The following is a 20,872-nucleotide window of genomic DNA, read 5'->3' as shown; positions in this document are numbered from 1 at the left end:
GTTTTATATACATTGATTGTATTAATACATGTATCAGAAACAGAAGATATCGACGTGTTGGACAATGATGTCCATTTAAAACTTGACCTGACTGCTCCAGAACGAAGCTTTAGCCAGTTTATCGGACGTCAACTTATATATAACAGAATATGTGCTGGATGTAATTCACTTGGTTTCAAGCGCCGCGCCGTCGTATCTATCTATCTATCTATCTATCTATCTATCTATCTATCTATCTATCTATCTATCTATCTATCTATCTATCTATCTATCTATCTATCAGCATAAACAGATCAGCGCAACAAAAAGCATTAGGTCCATGTTGGGTCCAGAATTACGACACGGATTTGTTGGATGGGCTCGTCCCACTTTAAAGACGGCTATGGTGATGAATCCCCTCGCTTCCCTAATTCGTCTGCCATTCTTGCTACTCATTTTGCACCAGCGCCTCACCATAATCAAGTCTTCCCATCCTCCTCCATACTCCAGGGCTCTCTTTAATACCGCACAGTTTCGCCCCGCCCCGCATTTCGCCACACTGTGCCCTGCCGTGAAGTTACCAGCTGCTCCTCCCGTTCCCTTGGCAGACACCCCCTCACCCCCCCTTTCCCACCCACTAAGTAAGTGGTAGTTCGCTGAGTGGGCTTCATTGCAAGAAGTCTCATTCTTGGCACGGCGGACCCACCTGCAGAAGCATTTCAAACAGGTAGAAGGCAGGAGCTGCTGCGCGCCGCCGGAGAGTTCATGATGAGGTAGGCGACGTCCCTTCGTGGCTTCACTTTTGAGAGTTCTGGGCTTTAGTTGTGCTAACTTCCCCTGCCTGTCGAGCGCGATTCGGACCAAAGCCAAGCTGACCAATACTTACTCGGTAGTACCCGGCAGTGCAGCATAATGGTTAATGCAACTCGAAACAAGTTTGGGCTCTTCAACGTTTTTGAATGTTTCCTTTACTGAGCTTACGGTCCTGGGACTTGAAATGACCGTGTGGCGTTTATACAGAATACCCGCGGACGTTTTGTTCTTCGTATTCCACTTGTGCTGATAGGCGAAACGTCTTAGCGCCCACGTTCCAGTGCCCAATTGAATGTCAAGCAAGCCTGAATGTGTCCACCGAGAGCGGGGTGCAGGCGTCCCGTCCAGGCTGACCTCGGCATAGACACCGCATTTAATCATGGTTGCATAGTAGTGTGTCCAACCGCCGCGCTAATTTATGAGTCGGGTGAGACTAGTGATTCAGGGACTGTAGACATGAAGGAGAAAAAATTAGCATGACAGTGGTTCAATTAACAGAGTGACTCCACAATGGCACATTTGTGGCATACATTCAATTCCCTGCAGGCAACTGATTTTATTTCTCTTGCACACTGCAAGTGAATAATTGGAGATGAATCTGACATGCAAGCTGTTGGAGACAGAGCTGTCTCTCATACCAGCTATCCAGTGTGAAGTTTGCTAAATTACTGATGAAACACTGAAACCATTTGTAGGTGTCAGCCCCTGCAGGTCCTATAGCAGCCGTAACACTCAATGCTGCTTAGTTTAAGGCCATTGTTAGTATAATATATAATGTATATATAATATAACCTGTAGCTGTAACTGTGGTTAAAATAAAGAGCAGTAATTAGCAACAAGAACAATTACTGTACATGTTGACCAGGAATTACATCCTGTGAAGTCTATATAAGTTGTGCACTCAGTAAAATAAAAATGAAGCTGGCATCCCATCCAGGGGAAAGTGTCTTGCCTTAAATTGATTGATGTTGAGTGGCTCCTCACATCCTTGTGGGGTCACCAAATATTAACAGAATGACACTCGATCCTGCCTTCTCATGAGCCCGCAGCACAGCCTGCGGTCGTCAGTCATCTACTGCATACATATGGCAGGAGGTCCTCTGAGCACCTGTTAGACAGGCTTTGTGACATCTGTGTGATCGTGCTCAATAGTGTCACAGGCTCTGAGCCGCTCTGTTGGGTTTTGCCTCAGTGCATTGTGTGGAAGGCAAAGCATGAACTACTGTCCAACATTAGAAACAGCAAATGCCAACATCTGTGTCAAGTGACCATGACATTCCCAGTATAGTTTTTTAATGTAAGAAGTAGCATAACTCTTTAGGGATTGGCAAATGACAGACAAAGACCCAAAAAAACTTTGTCTATTTCATGCCCCATTAGATAAACAGTCACCGACTGGGCTTCCAGTTAATGTTAGTAGTGATATTAATGATCAGGTAGGCTGTCTGCCAATTTCCAGGCTGATAAGAATGGTCTAGAAGAGGCTGTTTCTGAGCACTGGTTTGTCTAGTTCCATGTAACTCATTAAAAACAGGATGAGGCAGGATTTGAAAGGATTCCTGTCCGCATTCCACTTGTACCCACAGAGCATTGTCAACCTAATGTTGTGACTAATGAGGCACACTTTGTCATTTTAGTTTAAGCATACACTCCATAATGCTTCTTCTTTCTGCTCCCTTTGGTATTTTCTGACCTTCCTTTATATGTGTTGCTTAATGCCAGCCTGAGCAGAAGGGTTTACAGCCTAGAAAGGCAGCATCTTGAATGGTTCCAGGTCCTTAATCTCACACACACACACAAACACAAACACAAACACAAACACACACACACACACACACACACACAGAGGTATCACTGATGTCTGCTGGACCAGTAGACTTACAGCCTTTACAAGATGGACTACAACATTAACCGGCTCTCCTGCTGATCTTTCCCCTCCTTTAGTAAATTTACATTTTCTGTTTTCTTAAAAACCAGCCTAGTGACCTCTGTGCCAGTTTTCCTGAGGCCCTGACTTATAGTTTTGCTTTCCGGGTCTGTGTTTAAGGAATGCTTCAAACAGTTCCAGCTGGCATTGCATTGTTACTTTTCATAACCTGCGTCCCACCCTTCAAGACACTGGAGTAGGGCTAATGTGACATCCAGTATATAATGAGAAGGGTCACTTGGAGAGTGCTGGATTGCACCCATCCAACCATTATCCATCTTGCTTATTCCATTTTAGTCTCATGGGGAGGTACACGTGCTGATTTTGTTTAGTGACCTGTTTTCTAGGCCCACACATTTCATTCTATTGGTTCCGGGTCCTTAAAGTTTCTCTCAGACACACAGTATTCCATATTCCAGGCAGTGTGTTGTACAGTAGTGGTTAAGGCTTTGGATTTCAAACCCTAAGCATGTGGGTTCAAACCCTGCTTCTGACACTGTGAGACCATGTACAAGTCATTTCACCTGCCTGTGCTCCAATTTGAAAACAAAAGAAATGGAACCAGTTGTATCTCAGATGTGGTACATTGCCAAATACCAAATAATAGTAATTATAGGGTTGAAGTGTATTAAGCTCAAGAAAAAGGACCCAGCTCAGGATGAGAGGCCAACCCATTACAGAAAGCAGAAAAATTGTTATGGCCCCGTCTTTGGGATGCTGAAGTAAACTGGAATGTCCAGAGAACATGCAAATTCCACACTTGCAATGATTGAAACTCAAATCCATGGAGCTTATTGTCCATAGTTTGCTATTTTAAACTTATTAAAAAAAGCATTATGCTGAAATGTACTGTTTGAAAATTTGCCAATACATGAGTACAATGAATTGCATAAATTGTCAGGAACCATGTCTATTTATAAATACAGTGTGTGGGGTGGAAAAAAACAGTTGTGCCCAGAAGCAGGTCCAATTTGGATAAAAATTGGCATGCAGAACAGATTGTACACAAAGGGGATTTGAGTTCAAAGGCCAGAAAAAGGGATGTGCATGGGAGAAGGCTGGAGTTGGGTAAGTGTCCCATGGTGGATCATGCTGGTGTTGTTGCATGGAATTGTACTGATACCAAATGAAGTCCAGTGATGCATTCAACCAAGGTTTGTACATGTGCTGTTAAAGGATGGACTGTGCTTGGTGTCAAGGAATATTCCACTATGGTCTGGGAACTTCTATTTGCAACATGAGGATCATCAAAGAGGGTGTAATTGGCCTCAGTACCCCTGCATGATGGAAAACGTAAAGAAGCTTGTGTGGTGTGTTCAAAAATATATTGAATGTTTTGTTGGCAGCATAGGGGTCCCAAACAAGTAGCAGAGGTAACGGTCACCATAAATGGTTGTGTCCCTGTAACCAGAGGTGAAAACTAACTGGCGATTGACCACTTTGGTCTGGAAGTCTCATTGCCATTAAAGTACTTACAGTATGTTGAGCGTCTACATTCTGAAGCAAATGACAGAAGTGCAATGTGCTCTATGCTAGAAACCTTCTTGAAATGCAAAAAAGGTTCTTGATGTTTTAAAGGAATATTCCACCCAAAATCTTATATTTTCTTAATATGTAAGTTACCCCATGTACTTTGTAGTGGTGGCTAAAAAAAAAGTTTTTGACATAGTAGAAGTCTATAGTGATCTGTGCTGTGCAATGGCAAACAAGAAAGAAACAAAACTCTCACATACTGTTGTTGCATAATCTATATGTCCATCATCCTGTCGCTTTGCTCAAAACATGCAAAACTGATTCTTTTTTTGCTAAAATATTATTAAATAGTTACATAAAGAATTATTTGCCTAGATATACTGTAAGCATTAAACCTGAAGATTCAGGGAGAGCTTTTTTAAATTCTTCTGTGGTGATCCATAAATGGTGGAATGCATTGGTTTAGCATTGAAATCTGCTGGTCTTCCTCTGGTGTCACTCCTCTAGCTTCATAGATAATTCATGACAAGTGTGATGTCTCTCCTGCAAACCCCTCCACCGTAGCCCCCCACTGCAAAGCTGATGTCCACAGCTATGTCTGGCTGTTGTCACAAAGACCAAGAAATTGGACCCTTATGAAACGCCCCAAAATTGAAAATCCCTTCAGTTATCGCCATTACCCAGCCCTGCCAAGTTCTCACCTGATGCATAGCCATCTGATTATAACAGATGGTCAAAATTCATCATTTGCGTACTCACCCATGATGATCTCTTTGCCCTATGGACCACAGCTTGTGAGTGCAAGTGTTTTCATTCCACCTGTGGAATACCCAAATGACCAGCGCCCTACTGCATGTACTGCTGTAGGACACAGGCTCTACATGCATTTGCTATATTAAGCTTATAATGTCTTGAAAGGATATGAAAGGTCATGAACTCACTTAAAATCTCACTTAAAAGTGATTTCCTCATTCTGTGTATTTAACTTGTCTTTTTGTTTTAAAGTGAAAACATAATGGAGAATGCATTTTCACCTGCAAAGGAGATCTTGCACAATATGAACATAGCAAAAACGGTAAGTAAAACAAAATTACATAATATACAAGGGGGGCCTGTTTGGCAGCATTCCTGCCTCAAAAATGAATTCAGTGTATTTGTAAGAAGGAAAATGATGTGAAAATGCAGCAGAAAAAATCACAGATCACATTACAGAAACCTTTTATTTAATATAGCACCTTCTTGGGGTGAACGCTTTTAGAGCACCTCACAAGTGCAGGCTGTAGTACATTTGCCATACGTCTAGAATACTGTTGCTTTGAATAATTGCTTCAGTGTTGCATAGGAAGCCAATGGAGATGACTGAACTGACAACTCTGTGCTGTACAGTCCAGTGCCTTAGCTGCTGGGCCACACTGCATGCTTGCAAGCCACTGTTTTCAAGGTTTGATAAAAGTTAAATTGTCGTGTTCCTTTCTCCATACTAGTCATTACATTTATAGATGTTAATCTGTTACTGACCACTCCACACAGTTTGCCTTGTAGTAATGCAAGTGGGAAGTTGGTCATGAGAAAGATGGAGTATGTGTAGCAGTTCATATGTGTTTGTTTTATTCTGCACTAGCAAAATACCCGCGCTTCGCAGAGAAGTAGTGTGTTAAAGATGTTATGAAAAATAAAAGGAAACATTTTAAAAATAATGTAACATGACTGCCAATGTAATTGTTTTGTCACTGTTATGAGTGTTGCTGTCATCAAGGATTTGATTATCATTTTTTCTTTCAATCAAGTTCATATTTGGAGGACGTGTTGTGTCCAAGTTACATTCCGTGTTTGTCAACCATTGTAAAGATAATAGGTTTCATTCATCGAAGTGTTCACTACCCAAATTGCTACTCGTGAATCTAAGATGTTTAACAGGCATTCCTGGTATTAACTTGTGGATTTGCCTGCGAATATTTAGCAGCAGTGTGTCTATGAACTTGTGGAATCGCCTGCGAGTATTTAGCGACAGCGTCTCTATGAAGTTGTGGATTTGCCTGCGATTATTTAGCGGCAGTGTCTCTATTGAGTTGTAGATTTGTCTGTGAGTATTTAGCGACAGCGTGTCTATTAACTTGTGGATTTTTCTGCGAGTATTTGGCGGCAGCGTTACGATGTTGTCTTCGTCTAGCTGCATCAGAAAATGTACCACGACGTCTGACACGCTTCCTTTTTAGTGTTTTCTCACAGCTTGGATTGCTGCTGTCATAATCGGTTTGAGTTTCATGGTTTGTTTCAATTACGACAGTATTTGCAGGACTTGTGTTGAAGTGACATTCGGCATCTGTCAAGTGTTGTAAGTATACAACCGGCTTCATCGATAACTTCGCATTCAGCTTTTGGGAGTTTAAACATTCATAAACATCAAAGTGTCCACTACTGAAATCGTCACCTGTGAATCTAAGATGTTTAAGAGGAATTGGCGGTTCTCCAAAGGTGTAAAATATTTGGCCATTTCGGTACACTTGAAAGCGACAACCGAACAATTCAGTGGCAGCTATCAACTCACATGCAGAAGCATAGGTGAAGGGCTTAAGCATTTCACTCTTATAGTGCCCCTGTGTAGTATAATTATCTCCTGTACCATCATCAGTCCACACCTTGAACGTGTCCCAGTCATTCAATACATAAGACACAATGTTGCTCCAGATATCAAGATTGAGCCTGATATGGCCGTGCAATATGTAACATAGAGGATGGAAAAGGCAGGAGGCATCTCCGGGCATGGAAACCACTCGGTAAGTGACAGTTCTTTGATCGATGGTGATCACCTCAATAGACATCTCACCACCCAAATCGCTACTCGTGAATCTAAGATGTTTAACAGGAATTCCCGGTATTAACTTGTGGATTTGCATGCGAATATTTAGCGGCAGCATGTCTATAAACTTATGGAATTGCCTGCAAGTATTTAGTGACAGCGTGTCTATTAACTTGTGGATTTTTCTGCGAGTATTTGTCGGCAGCGTCATGAAGTTGTTTCCGTCTAGCTGCATCAAAAAATGTACCACGACGTCTGACACGCCTCCTTTTTACTGTTTTCTCACAGCTTGGATTGCTGCTGACGGACGGCCTTATATGGGCAGGCAGTCAATTACGTGGGAAGCGTGGGGATGGGGGACGCAATATAGGCAGGCAGCCAACTACGTGGGAGGCGTGGTGATGGGGGACGCAACTTCGCCTCACACTGCGACCGAGCTGCAGGCTGTGGACGTACATATGTACGTAAGTAGGATTCAGTTATGACCGTTACGTGTAGAATTTTGAAATAAAACCTGCTTAACTTTTGTAAGTAACCTGTAAGGAATGAGCCTGCCAAATTTCAGCCTTCTACCTACACGGGAAGTTGGAGAATTAGTGATGAGTGAGTGAGTCAGTCAGTCAGTCAGTCAGTGAGGGCTTTACCTTTTATTAGTATAGATAAGTCAGCACATCATTTTTCAGATTTTCAGTACTTTCCTTACAATAAGCATTAAATCAATTACCATTTTTTGTAATTGCTCTCTTAGTATATTGCTATACCATACCATTTTGTGACCCTGATTAATCCTGAGTAAAGACATGGGGTGCTGGAGACTATCCCAGCAATCACAGGGTGCAAGGCAGGAACAATCCATCCTAGAACAGGGTGCCACTCTATCACAGGACACACACACACAGACATACACACACACACTAGAGTCAATTTAGCATCACCAGTCCACCTAACCTTTTTGTCTTTGGACTCATTTGGAAACCCATATGCAGGCACAGGGAGAACAGGGCATCTTTCCCAATTAGACAATCGCCGCCGATTGTGTTAACATTCTTGGTGATGTTCTTGCTAGGAGGTTGTGGTTTCCCCTTGCTCGCGGCAACCCATTGCAAGGCAATCCATAAACTGTTCTTTCTCTTTCAGCACTATTGTAATGTATGACTCAGTGTGACCCTAGTTCAGACTTTGGTTGTGACCCATAGTTTAAGACACACTGGTCTAAAGAACTGGAGTTTGTCTTTTAATGACAAATGTGTTCAGAGATTTTTTAAGTAAAGATGGCAGAAGTTTCGAGGTAAGGTAGTTCTGCTCAGTAGTCATAGTGCCAGAGGGTGTCGCATGATTAGCATGTACTAGTATGAACATCACTGTACTGTGTACATATGTCAATAATAACCTTATCTATATACTGTAAATAAAATCATAAACTGTTTGTCTGTTTCTTTGCCATTCACCTAAAAATGGCTGAACTGATTTGCTGTTGTCCAAGTTAAAATGTAGACTATATGATGTATTGAGGAGATGAGGTGTAATAGAGACTGTAACCCCAAAAACAACATGTATTAACGATGTCTATTATTCAAGAAATACAGACATTACTTAAACAGTCTAAACAGAGTGTATCTTTCCAATGAAGAGTTCTTTGCAAATTTTTATTATTTGATAGATAATCCTTGGCCTAACACACAGAAACCTTGAAACAGTTTAGGATAACACAACAGATCACATAGATAGTTAGAAGGTCATAGCACAGTGGCTTGTAGCAATTAAATTATCTCTTTCAATAATTCTGGGTGAGTTATAGTGCCTTGTATAGTAGCTGCTTAATGAAGCAGTTAATATTTCATTATACTCTAACCATGAGATCTGCCTGTCTATCACAGGAGACAGCTTCATGGACTTGATGGCCTTGCCTTGCTTGTCAAATATATTTTCTACATCCTGTCCTAGGTTCGTGTAGAGAAAATGGCTGTAAACCTGGAGAGAGCATGCACAGTCCAAAGAGAAAGCTCTCCAGTTACCATTTCTTGTTTTAATATAAATAATACAGGACTTCACAATTTGATTAGGGTGCAGACCTTGACTCTTAAGGGATCTTCTCATCCACCACTGTGTGGTCTCTGTTCATCATGGCTACCCTTGAGTATCGCTGCCCAGCTCTGCAATTATTTTTTTATTACATTATCCACTCAATGGGATACCAGTATTTCAGTCTGATACCTTTCCACACACTTGTACTTTTATTCTTGAAGATACTTTGTATTCTTTCATTTTTATTTTCTTTCCCTATCAAATTCTATTTAAAATAAAGAATAATATGAGTTGTTGTGCTAGGCTTAACGTCTCAGCCTTATAACTCCCGGGTTGTTGAGATTAACTACATAGGCTGTGTGTATGTGTGCAGCCTAGTAGCTAGTTGAAATATGAAGGTTTATATTTGTCAGACTGACATTCTTTTTATTATTTCTTTCCATTCCATCATGTCTATATTATCATCCCAAGGATTTGCACATTAGTTGTTATAATGGAGGCTGATCTATAGCAGAGTCAGTTCTGGTTTTTAATATTTGTTTCTTCCAGCCATCCGCTTGGGGAACTACTGGGACCATCAGGCCTTATCAGAATTTTCACCCTGATCATGATGCAGCAGAATTGTACAACAGCATCAAGACTAAGGGTAAAGTATGGAGGAGGATGGCACTGGCTGTGCACTCCGTCACAGAAGCCCCTCAGCTTGCTTCTTTACTGATTTAAGAAATGATTTGTGTGCTTTGGCCAGACCTCTGAACTGCTCATTTCATATCAATACACTGATTGCTCCCTTAGCACAAATAAAGCTGTATTTTGTTTTCTTGGGCACTGATATCCATCACAGATGCAGAATAAAGTGCTAACTTCATCTTTGTTCACTGTGTGTTTCAGATAAGAATCCAATTATCAGGATCCTCACCAATCGAACAAGTGAGCAGAGGCAACAGATCCTAATGGTTTACAACTCTGCTGGTGTGGAGCTGGTACGTCAGGCCTATCAACAAAGAAGGACAGTAGGACATCAAAGATGGTGCAACAGATGTCCAACATGAAGGGGGAGAGTACTTCAAGCTTATTAACTTATAGCAGATTTCCTTCCCATTTCAGGACTTGCTTGCATCCTTGCGCAGTCTGCTGACTGGAAATTTGGAGGATCTAATTCTAGCGCTCATGATGACTCCTGCACAGTTGGATGCTCAAGAGCTTCGGAGTGCCATGAAGGTAACTTGACATTCTTGCTGTGTCTACGTGGCTTTTATACAGGGTGGTGCAGTTTCATGTCATATACTGAAACAACATTCATGTTGGGTTGATGGGTGGCCATATGTTGAGTCAAGAGACATAAATTTGCTTGTTTCCATGAGTGTGACTTGTGATCGATTTACAGATGTACTGTTTGGACCTGTGCTGTCCAAATAGGCCCCAGCTTCAGAAAATAAATGTATGTGTAGATGATGTACAGTATACTGTTGTGTTATCTCAAAGTATTCACAAAAGGTTCTTTAACCACAGGATTAATTTTATATTGGTGGACATGTTAATACTAGAAATGCCTATTTTATTGATGTTGATCTACATTTACGCTCCGCAACATTTACTTGTGTCTAATTTACTCATCACATATTCTCATCAAAGACAGCAAGGGCCAAGGCTGGCTCCCTCAGCTTCATTATCTCAGTGGTTGAGGCTGGCTACCTTAGGGTCAATACCTTAGAAAGGACCAGAAGTTGCTCAAAATGCCCAGATTGCCATACCTGAAAGGGAGACATTTTGAAACTACTTTAGCAAAGGCCAAGAGCTGCGCTCCTGCTGGGACTTCCCAGATAAGCTAACTTTGAAAGGGTTGCACAAATCAAACACTTTAGCAATATGGCTGAGGTGGTGACCTCAGCTTTAATAAATAAGCACGGCCCAGAAGATGGATACCTCATCATTACCCCTGAAAGGGCTGCACAGATCAAACGGAGCGAGCACACCTCGCACCTGAACAGACATGCATGGCATATGCCATTAAGGCCAGGGGGTACTTCAGTTTACCTGGTTGCCACCTCTGAAAGAGCTAAACAACTATCAAATCTCTTGAACAAGTTCGCTGGGGCACATAATATTTATACAAAATGTAAGCTTCAGTAAGAAAATATCCAGACTTTAATGTAATCGTTAGTTATGTTTATTTGCAGAGAAACTGGGCAAAAGTAGAAGAAAATATATAACCTGAATGATTCAAATCAATGTCCATACAGCAAACTGCTTGATTGTAACTGAGAGACAGATGTCCATGTAATTTAATGAGTCAATTCTTCTTCTTTTAAGGCGTTCCTTAAAAGTACAAGGTCTGACCCAAAAAGAATAAAACAAGACTAACCTTCTAGCTTGGGAACCAAGAGTGAGAGAGGAGAAACAAAGAGATGGTTATAGAACGTGTTCTAACTTATCACAGTGAGAAAAGGCTCAACTCAATTGCTTCACTCAGTACGACTGGAGGTGTGTCTGGCTCACACCAATAGAAGCACTTTCTTTTATACTGTGGCTTAATGGCTATTTTTTACTAAGTTGTTGCAGTAAAACTTGATAACTGTTAAGTTCCCTTGGTCTGTCTTCTGTCAACCTGAACTTATTTTAAGCTAGTTATGAAATACTAGACATTAAGCCCGTTACAATAACGGGCGCTAGAACAGTTTTGCATCAACATTATTAGGAACAGTCTGCATTACATGGCAAGGAACCTTGACCTCATTCTGTTTGTTGTCTTAATTTTTTTGTTAAAAATATTTTTGCAAGAAGCTTAAAGTAAAATAATATTAAAAATAAAATAGAAACGTATATGACAATACAGTAAGTATAATTAATATTGCCTTAGTGTAAAACTTTATAACAATTTGTAATACACAATATCTGAAGAAGATATTTAGGAAAATGTTTTTATTTTTTTACCTCAGGAAATTTTTCAATAAAATTTCATTATAGACAACATTTTTTGTAAACACTCTTGTTCAGGACCATCTACAACGTTGACAACAACATCTGTAAAACTTCTAACTCTTGATAATGCAACATATAACTGACCGTAGCTGAATACTGGTTCTGGCAAGTAAATCGCAACTTTTTCTAAGGTTTTCCCTTGAGCTTTATTAATTGTTATGACAAAGGCTAATGTAACTGGAAATTGTCACCTTCTTATGGTAAAGGGTAAATTAGTAGAGGATAGAGCCAAATCAATACGGGGAATATTCTGACGCTCATTTTCTTTTTTACAATCGATTTATTTGCTCATATTTTTCTTTGTCTTTCAGCCTTTCTTTTGTTGATGTTTACTTGCTGAGCTGACCGTTCTTCCAGGCGATGTTGCTTATATATACGATTTGAGTGTCTGTGTCTTTTGTCCTACTTGACGTGTCCTTTATTTTTGGGTGGCATGTTGTTAGTAGATAGTTAGTTAGTAAACATGCACGGGGCAGTATGAGTGGCGTCTCCCCAGCAATGGATTTTATGTGCGCGGCCGCGACTACCTAATCAGCACTCTCCCCAGCAATGATGTCCTTTATTTACTTATCATGCGCGGCCACGGCTACGCCATTCACTGTGTGCTCAGCTTCCAGTGTGTGTGCGTCCACGATGCCGGTCGTGCGTGTCGCACCGAGCCTCGCGCATGCGCACTTCACCAAAAGACACACGGACACCTGGACGCACACAGGGGTTTTATTAAAGAGGATGATAATTTAATTTAAGCCCTCAAAAGCCCCTATTCCACATATACACACTGGCGAGTTTACCTGAGCTTAACATAAACATTCTATTAGATAATAACAGCTCTTCCTAATGCTTGCCATATTTGTATATCCTTCCCAGAATTCTTGTCTCATTTTATCCCGGAATTCAACACCCTGTTCAAATACATTAGTTATTCCCATCAGTCTGATTAGTTGATGGTTCAAAAGAAGAACAGATCTAATGGACCTCTTTTCTAGAGTGGTCTCAAACTTGGCCCACAATATTCTGTAAAACTTTTACCTCTAAACCTTTGTACGCCCATCTGTTCTGACTTATGTAGGAGATCAGCATGTGAAGCTGCTCCCTTCCACCCGCTGACAATAAGATATCATTGCTTGTTTGTCAGGAATTCCTGTCCTGTGTTTGCATTTGTTTTTCTCCAAAACTTTTTGCTAAAATCCTGGTCAAATGCACACAATCACAAGTAACAATTGTTGTCCCCTATGAACTTTGTAATATTATCACAGTCTTGGTCAGATACTTTATTCATTTAAAAACTTCTGAACTAAATGATCCTAAAATAAAAATGCAAATATTAAGAGTCTTATTTAGTAAAATGAAAAACTTTGATTTCATCCTCATTACACATGTCGAATTTTGTGCTAATTTTTAGGTAGAGCTTATTTATAATTGAAATGCTACCCCTACACTAAATAAAAAGAATGACTGCTAAGCCCCAAAATATCTTTAATTTCTTGTAACTTATTTAATTTTAGAAAGATAAAATCATTAGTAAAATGTTAAATATCCATAGGGCAATTTGTTTAGAAAAAGAGTTTATTAAAGTCTACGAAACTGTCACTGTGCAGGTCTAAGTGACGAGTCTGATTACTGAACAAAAAAAAGGGCGAAAGCAGGAGTTCATTTTTTTCCAAAAATTCTTTTAAGTGTCTCTGGTGTTTTAAAGTGATGATATTGGCTGCAAAATGAAATTTCGCGTCTTTTGCAGAACATTTCCTGTTTTGCTATGCACTACCAATGGGAAAGAGGTACTATCTATATGTAGCCCACATGAAAAATCCTTCTATCCAGTTTCAGACTTGCATAAACCAATTGGGGTTACTGGCGCTAGAGCTCATCCCAATAGCACTCTAGCAACTAGCTGGGTTTCAGACTCTGAGCTGTGATGCAGTGTTGCCAAACAATCCACCATTATGCCACTCAAAGCACCCCACATACTGTATACATGATTCCATTGTCCCATATGAGCCACCATATGAGCAGGCCAGCACTGAATATATAAAAGAAAAATCATACTAAGGTGAAACATGTGCTGCAACTCCAGCAGAACATATCGGTGTATACCTCTGAGCTCTGGCAGTCTGCTAACCCTTATGCTGAGATAACATCTCCTCCTTCAGACTGACAGTCAATAAATAATAGTAGAGTAGCTCACTACGAACAATGCATATTACAATATGAAAGCCCTGGCGTGTGTTACCTGACTGGCTTTTAAAAAAAAAAAAAAAAAGCTCAGCATGCATCCAAAACTAATAAAGCATCTGCCCACTCACCTGGCCTACTACAATAAACAATAAATCATTCATTATTGGATATGTCTAATCCGGTTCACACGCACACCAACACTCAGAGCTGCCATTGAAACACACACTGTAGTTTAGGAGACGGGGTGTTTTGATTCAGAGTACTATGGCAGGTGGCAGCGCCGTAAACCTATGAGACAAAATCCTGAAGTGCAGCCGTCACGAAGGCTTATGTCAGTTACTTATTCACATCTCTTGGTTTAGATGTCTTCTTATTTGCTCTACTAAAGTGATAAGATGCCACCTTGGGGTGTGGTTGCTGATATTCTTTGGCAACCTGTTATTTATAGGTAAGATTTCTGACAAGTCCTGCTAGTTTTATTAATTTCCCAGCAATATAATACAGTGCAGTAGTTCATTCATTTATCTATGTCATCGTCTATACATGTTAACTGTGGTTGGCCACTTGTCCATACACATACAAAGCAACTGTTAAATCCATACTCTGGTGTACTGCTCTTCTATAAACAGACTATTGTCACTTTTAGAGTGAGGCCCCCCTTTATGCTCCTTTTGAACTTTTACAAAACACCATTTGTATTTGACATTAACTTGCATGGACATTAGGCCTTTAAGTCTGCTATGCTGACATGGTAGGCGTCTCTACTAGGGGCTTTTGTAGGATTGACATGCTCTGTTACACATGGACGTTTAAATTACAGGGTTTCTTGTGTCATACAAGTATGTGAAATTAGCAAGAGTGGCACGCTCCCCTTGAGGTTCCTTGCAAGTTGTACATTTATGGTTAGTGTATATGATGGGCAAAAAAATCTTGGGCTTGTCACTATTAATTCTGTATATCTGGGACTAAAACATCAGGAGCTGGGACCCATAGATCAGGGGCTTAAGCACTAAACCCACCGCCCTCCTGATACCAGTGGTTTGTATTAACATCTGGAGCCAGGCTGAGTCCATTGGACCGATGCTGTTATGAGCACAGCATTATGTGTAGATTCCTGATATCTAAAATATGACAGGGATACTCATGGAATATGGTGGAAGGGTTCAGGGTGCTAATTCTTCTCCTTGTCATGTTTTACTTTTCTCCAAACCATGTTAAAGCTAAGCAGTATGTTTCCATTAATCCTCATGTCACATACTATGTGTTGTTTGTCCCTGTCAATAACTGCTTACACTTTGTCTTCAGTCTTTAAGGAAGGCACACAGATTACAGACATGCCATGTGCATGACCATACTGGCAGTGCACCACTTGGTGACCAAGACATTTCTTTGGCCTTAGTGAGGTGCACCCAGGTCAACGCACATTTGTATTCTCTATGTAGTCAACTTGGATGAGTGTAGGGATGATGGTTTTATCTCGCTTCCACCCGCAGAAACACATTGCCTCCATTAAGGAAAAAAGTCCTGTATGGTTGATAAGCCTGTTTAACATGATCTTGCACAAGAAAGTGGCTGAGTTGCCAGTTGTCCTTTTCTCTTTTTTTGTGAAGATTCTCCTTCTTCAGTATTTAATACAGATCTTCCAATGGGACTTAAATAATAATTTTTGAACACAAATATGCATGTCTTTTTCACAGAAAAGAACAAAATGTATAAGCAACACGTGTTGTTAAAGCTTTGTAATTAGGCAACCACTTACTATTCTATATTAAAGTGCTATCTATATTAATAATTTAATAATAATAATAATTAATAATTTTAATAATTTTTTTACATGGAGTTTTGCTTAAAACAGATGCTTTTCTAGTTGATATATTACTGGTAGCTTAGGAAACACTCCACACTTTCTCACAGTACTTTTTGCTTTTCAATACATGCAGACTGTAGCCAAACAAAGCACTGTGAATGTGTATCTCCTCCTCTGCTTGCAAGCTCTGTGAGGAAAGAGGGCATTACTAACAGCTGTCCAGTAAACTTCACTGTAGTCTTTGACTTAGTACAATTGCATTAAATTGCGATTATTACAAATTATTACAGATCTATTCTTGTTCCTGTGACTTTGCAATCCACTTAAATAAAATATATAGAAACATAAGCTTTGGACTGAGAAATATGAAAGAGGTTTTCTCAAGTTTTCATCTCAAATATCAGTTGTGACAATACATCCATAATTATTGATGTCTAGAATGTCACATACAATGACTTTTCTCAGTTTTTGGCTTTTTTTTTTCTTGTGCCACGATACAGTTGTCGGATGGGGCAGACTCTCTTTAAACTTCAGACTTCCAATTTTGGCTGCCTAGGCAAGGTACTGCTCAAGAGGAATTGTTGTAAAACCCAATATCCTTGCAAACAAAATCTGCACATTTATCCTGTGCTTCAGTTTTAGTGTTCTTACTTTTGACAGGTTTGGCAAGAATGTCAGTTTGGTTTGACCCTTTGCTACTGCACACACGTGGCACTTTAAATCTGGGGTGTCTGACTTGTGTCCACTGTATGTTGGCACATTTATCGCAGCAAGCAAATGGCACTTGGTTGCTATCACCAATCTATAACAGTTGAAAATGACTGCCAAATGTTAGACTTCGAGTTCTGCTGTCTTGTACTCTCCTTTTAATGCTTTTTTTCACTGCTCTGGATGTAAGGCTGTATTCGGACTCTGCAATCTTTAGAAGGCTGCATGCAAGACAGTATATACATGTCCTCACTGCTAAGGTAAATTAATTATATGAATTCCTGAATTATATACATAAAATTAATGTACATTCTGTTCGAAATTTAATTTAAATTTCCCAGACTCTAGCTCCTGCCTGCATACAGGTGTGTACCACCAGCAATACTGAAAATCAGTCCCGCGTTGCAAGCAATTGCATTGGGTCCTGTGAGTGTAGACCTCTGATCCATGAGTAAAGGATACATTTAGTATTTTTCAACTCAATTATATATATTAATCATAGCATATACTGTATTACTTTTCCGCATGGAATTCTGTTCAAAGGTAAAATATGCTGTATAATTTAAAAAGGGGGAAAAAAATAGCTTGCTCTTGTGTTTTATAACTGAGTCAGTGGGTTCTGGTGTCCATTTGGAAAGAAAATACTTAAACCTTACCGGATACATCCACTTTGAAGTTGCAAAGGTTTGATTTATTAAAACAGTGTGGCTTCCACATTTCTGAATCATTATTGTGACACCAAAAGTAAAATGAAAATAAATTTAATTACAGACTCATAGTAGTATTTCCCCGAAATAACGACTCGTTTTTTGCTCGCCTCTTTGCTTGCAGTGCTGTTGTCGGTGGAGTTCTGACAACTTGGGGTTTGCAGTGTGCATGCATGATAGAAGAAATACTCAGAAAATAATAAATGCAGAGTGTGTTGGAGAACATTGAAGTGCCACAAACCAGTTATCGAATATTTCAATGCATGATGACTTTCTCTTACTGAGAATATGGCAATAAAAGAACTGAGCACAATGGTTTTGGGTGAAGACTCACTGACACTCACAAATACAAAGCAATCCACAAATACATAAGGTTAACATGCAGACTCCGTGCAGACCCTGGCATTCCCAGTTTGCCTATGTAAAACTTCTGTACCAACTTACTAAACTTAAATCTGATTAAGCTTTAGTGGATTGGCATGTGTGTGTTTGTGTTTGCCCAACGATAGACCAATGCCCTGTCCAGGTGGTGTTCTGTTGGCATAGGCTCCAACTGCCCGCAACCCTGCCCTGGATATCTGGGTTAGGAAAATGGGTGGATTATTATTTTTATTATTATTATGACTATAGTGGAGAAAAATATAGTAATAGATTCATGGATGGAAGATATTGAGGACAGCAATTCTTATTATTATTGAGTGACACATTGGTAACATTGCTGTCTCCCAGTGAAGGAGAATGGGGTTTCTGTCCTGCGATTCTGCACTAGATAATTGAGTAAAGAAGGTGGAAAGATGGCTGGATTCCTATAATGTCTGTTCAGTTCTTGTCACTTGATTACGTGCTTATATGCCTGCTCAGTATTCTCTCTCACCGAATCACACACATGCTGTATCAGTCTACTGGCAACAGGCAATATCTTTGAGACAAAGAAATAAACTTCTATATAGTGAAAGAATATAAGCAATTGTAAGTGTGTCTTTTTCAGTTATTATTGTCTAGTTGTGTACAGAACCGTGACAGCAATTCACACCTGAACACCAATATTCAATGCTGTCAATAAAGGCACTTAGAGATTACTTTCTGTGGAGGATCTAAGGCCCTGCATCTGAGAGGCTGCTGCAGAATAAGATGAATGGGGGTAGATTGAGAAGTGAAGTACAAAGCCTCCTTTTATTTTAAAAAAAATTATATACAATATATTTTTTTAAATATATTATTTTCGAAAACCAGAACAATACAATAGCATTCTCCTAACTCACACATAATAACATAAAGATGTAACCATTTACTTCAAATTAAGTGCTATAAAAGCAGATACAATAGATAAAGTAAAAAACAGCAAAATGAGATTCAAACCTCACACAAACACCAGTCGCCTTTTAAAATAGCCAAATATAATAACCAGGATTTCGCTTTTTGTCTTTATGCCATCTTAACTCTATACAGCTCTGCTGTTTTGCAATATGTGTGTAATTTCAAGATGCAGATCACTACTCAGTAACATTTTTGGCATGAGAAATGGCTAGTTTCAGTAAGTTTCAAGGATTTTCATTTCATTGAGACTCCGGTACCCATTGCCTCCACTATAAAGCTCAACAGGGGCCAGCTATGTTGCTTCATTTTTAAACACAATTTCATGGCACACTAATATACCCCATGATTGTGAAGAAATAACTTTGGCTTGAAAAATACTGCACATATCTTTTAAATTATTTGGAGACAAATCAAATACTATCTATAGTCTGAATTCAAATTCAGAAACATCCTGCTAAACCAGACACCCCTCCCGTTAGAACAAAAGTGATTATAGCATAAAATTTGTATTCCCCTGTCCCAGATGTGTTCATTATTGAGACAACTTTAGTATCTATGCTTGCTGAAAAATACTGCCTACCCTTATATTTAAAAAAAAAAAGACGTGGTCGGCATAAAGACGACAGGAGTGGCATAGTGGTTAGCATGATACCTCGGAGTTCCAGGTAGATGACTTGAATTATCTGCTATTTTCATGTATTGTTCCTGGGAATGCTGGTTTTTCTTTCACATTATGGAATGTTAATGGATTGGGCCTGATAGATAGGCGCAGTTAAAGTCAGCCACACACTTCTATTCAAACAACATTTCAAAACATAATGACCACAGTATCTGATCTCATCGGATTGAGGATGTTGGATTATGCAACTAGGAGTCGTAGAGGATGACTGCCTCATCACTTCTCAGTACAGTTTCAAATTTCCAAAAGATCACGAGCTCACCATTTTCTGACAACCAATTGATGTGATGCCTGGCAGCGTTGGTGGTTGTACAAATGATCTCCAGGTGTGGCAAGTTCAGCTACAGTCTCACACTTTCTTTTTCTTTTTTCTATTTTGTCAGGAGACCTCAGACAGGCAAACCTCTGTTCTATTTACACTGTTCATTTTATGCTTGTGGCCTTCATTTGACATCTGCTCTTGTACACACACATGCCCATCACTATGACTTAAAACAAAATCAAACCCATTTGAGTACTTTTACATTCAGAAGCACTTTGTAGGCTTTCCTGCACGTAATTCAGTTGGTCTTGGTGCTTGGTTCTTGGGGAGTCTCTGTAAAAGATCTGCTGTGGAGTAGGGGTATGAGAGAGAGAGAGAGTAATTTGGATCCTGTGGTAGTAGTAGCCAGCAGACCCCAGTTTGATGCAGGCAGTGGATACAGAAAAGGAGAGCATAGCCAATTTTGAACACTTTCTAACAAAAAGTCCAATGGTGTCAGAGTGCTAGTCCAGTCTTTCAACTCTCAGCTCCTGGTTCATTATTGTTCCGGTGACATGCCTGTTAGCTTCTACCTTCCACATGGCCTAATGTAGAGATGTCGGCACAGCGATTGGGCTCTTGGTGAAGCTGCTAGGAGTGGTGCCCCCAAAACTGGTGTCAAGCAGTCTGGAAATGGATGGCTCTAAAGTGTTCAAATGCAGTACTTTATGAGTTAAAGCTATTTGGTAGTTGCACTTGATTAACATTGTAATGATAGCAGCATTACCTGTTTATTTATTTGTGTAAACTTCTTTGAAGACCATAGAAATTATTTTTTTTCCTGCAAAAATAAGTTACAAAAAAAGTCACCTTTATAGAGTGAATACACTGCCAATGTAGATACAGGAGTGCAGCCTGCCATGCAGATCCCACCTCTGCACTGCTTTTGAGTAAAATAAAGAAAACCAAAGGCACCAACTGCAGTGAACTGAGGCAACACTGCCTGGTATAGCTCAGTTTCTTTTTAAATGTCAAATATAATGCCATTCAAGTCAAGTGGCTTTATTGTCATACCATCCATATACTACATTGCAGCATACAGTGGTATGAAATAATGTTCCCAAGGACTGCGGTTCAACATAAACACAAGACAGGTAACAAACTGTACTAATACTATGCTATAATACATAGATAAATAAATTAATAATATGTAAGTGAATGATTAGAAATAATTTGAAA

The 20,872-nt window shown here is 39.8% G+C and overlaps 1 protein-coding gene across 1 annotated transcript in view; it reads left to right on the top strand.

Annotated features, from left to right (window-relative positions):
- Positions 1-568: 568 nt before the first annotated feature.
- Positions 569-20,872, top strand: part of LOC120537714 (annexin A2-like) — a 34,298-nt gene continuing 13,994 nt past the window's right edge. The window contains exons 1-5 of the mRNA XM_039766858.1: positions 569-752; positions 5,198-5,267; positions 9,567-9,663; positions 9,909-10,000; positions 10,125-10,238. Of these exons, the coding sequence (XP_039622792.1) occupies positions 745-752; positions 5,198-5,267; positions 9,567-9,663; positions 9,909-10,000; positions 10,125-10,238 (381 nt within the window). The 5' untranslated portion in view covers positions 569-744. The remainder of the gene's footprint in view (positions 753-5,197; positions 5,268-9,566; positions 9,664-9,908; positions 10,001-10,124; positions 10,239-20,872) is intronic.

The sequence above is a fragment of the Polypterus senegalus genome, chromosome 1 (assembly GCF_016835505.1).
Source record: "Polypterus senegalus isolate Bchr_013 chromosome 1, ASM1683550v1, whole genome shotgun sequence".
NCBI classification, from domain to species: Eukaryota; Metazoa; Chordata; class Cladistia; order Polypteriformes; family Polypteridae; genus Polypterus; species Polypterus senegalus.
The sequence above is the reverse complement of the archived record's forward strand: the minus strand, read 5'-3'. Positions and strand labels throughout refer to the sequence as shown.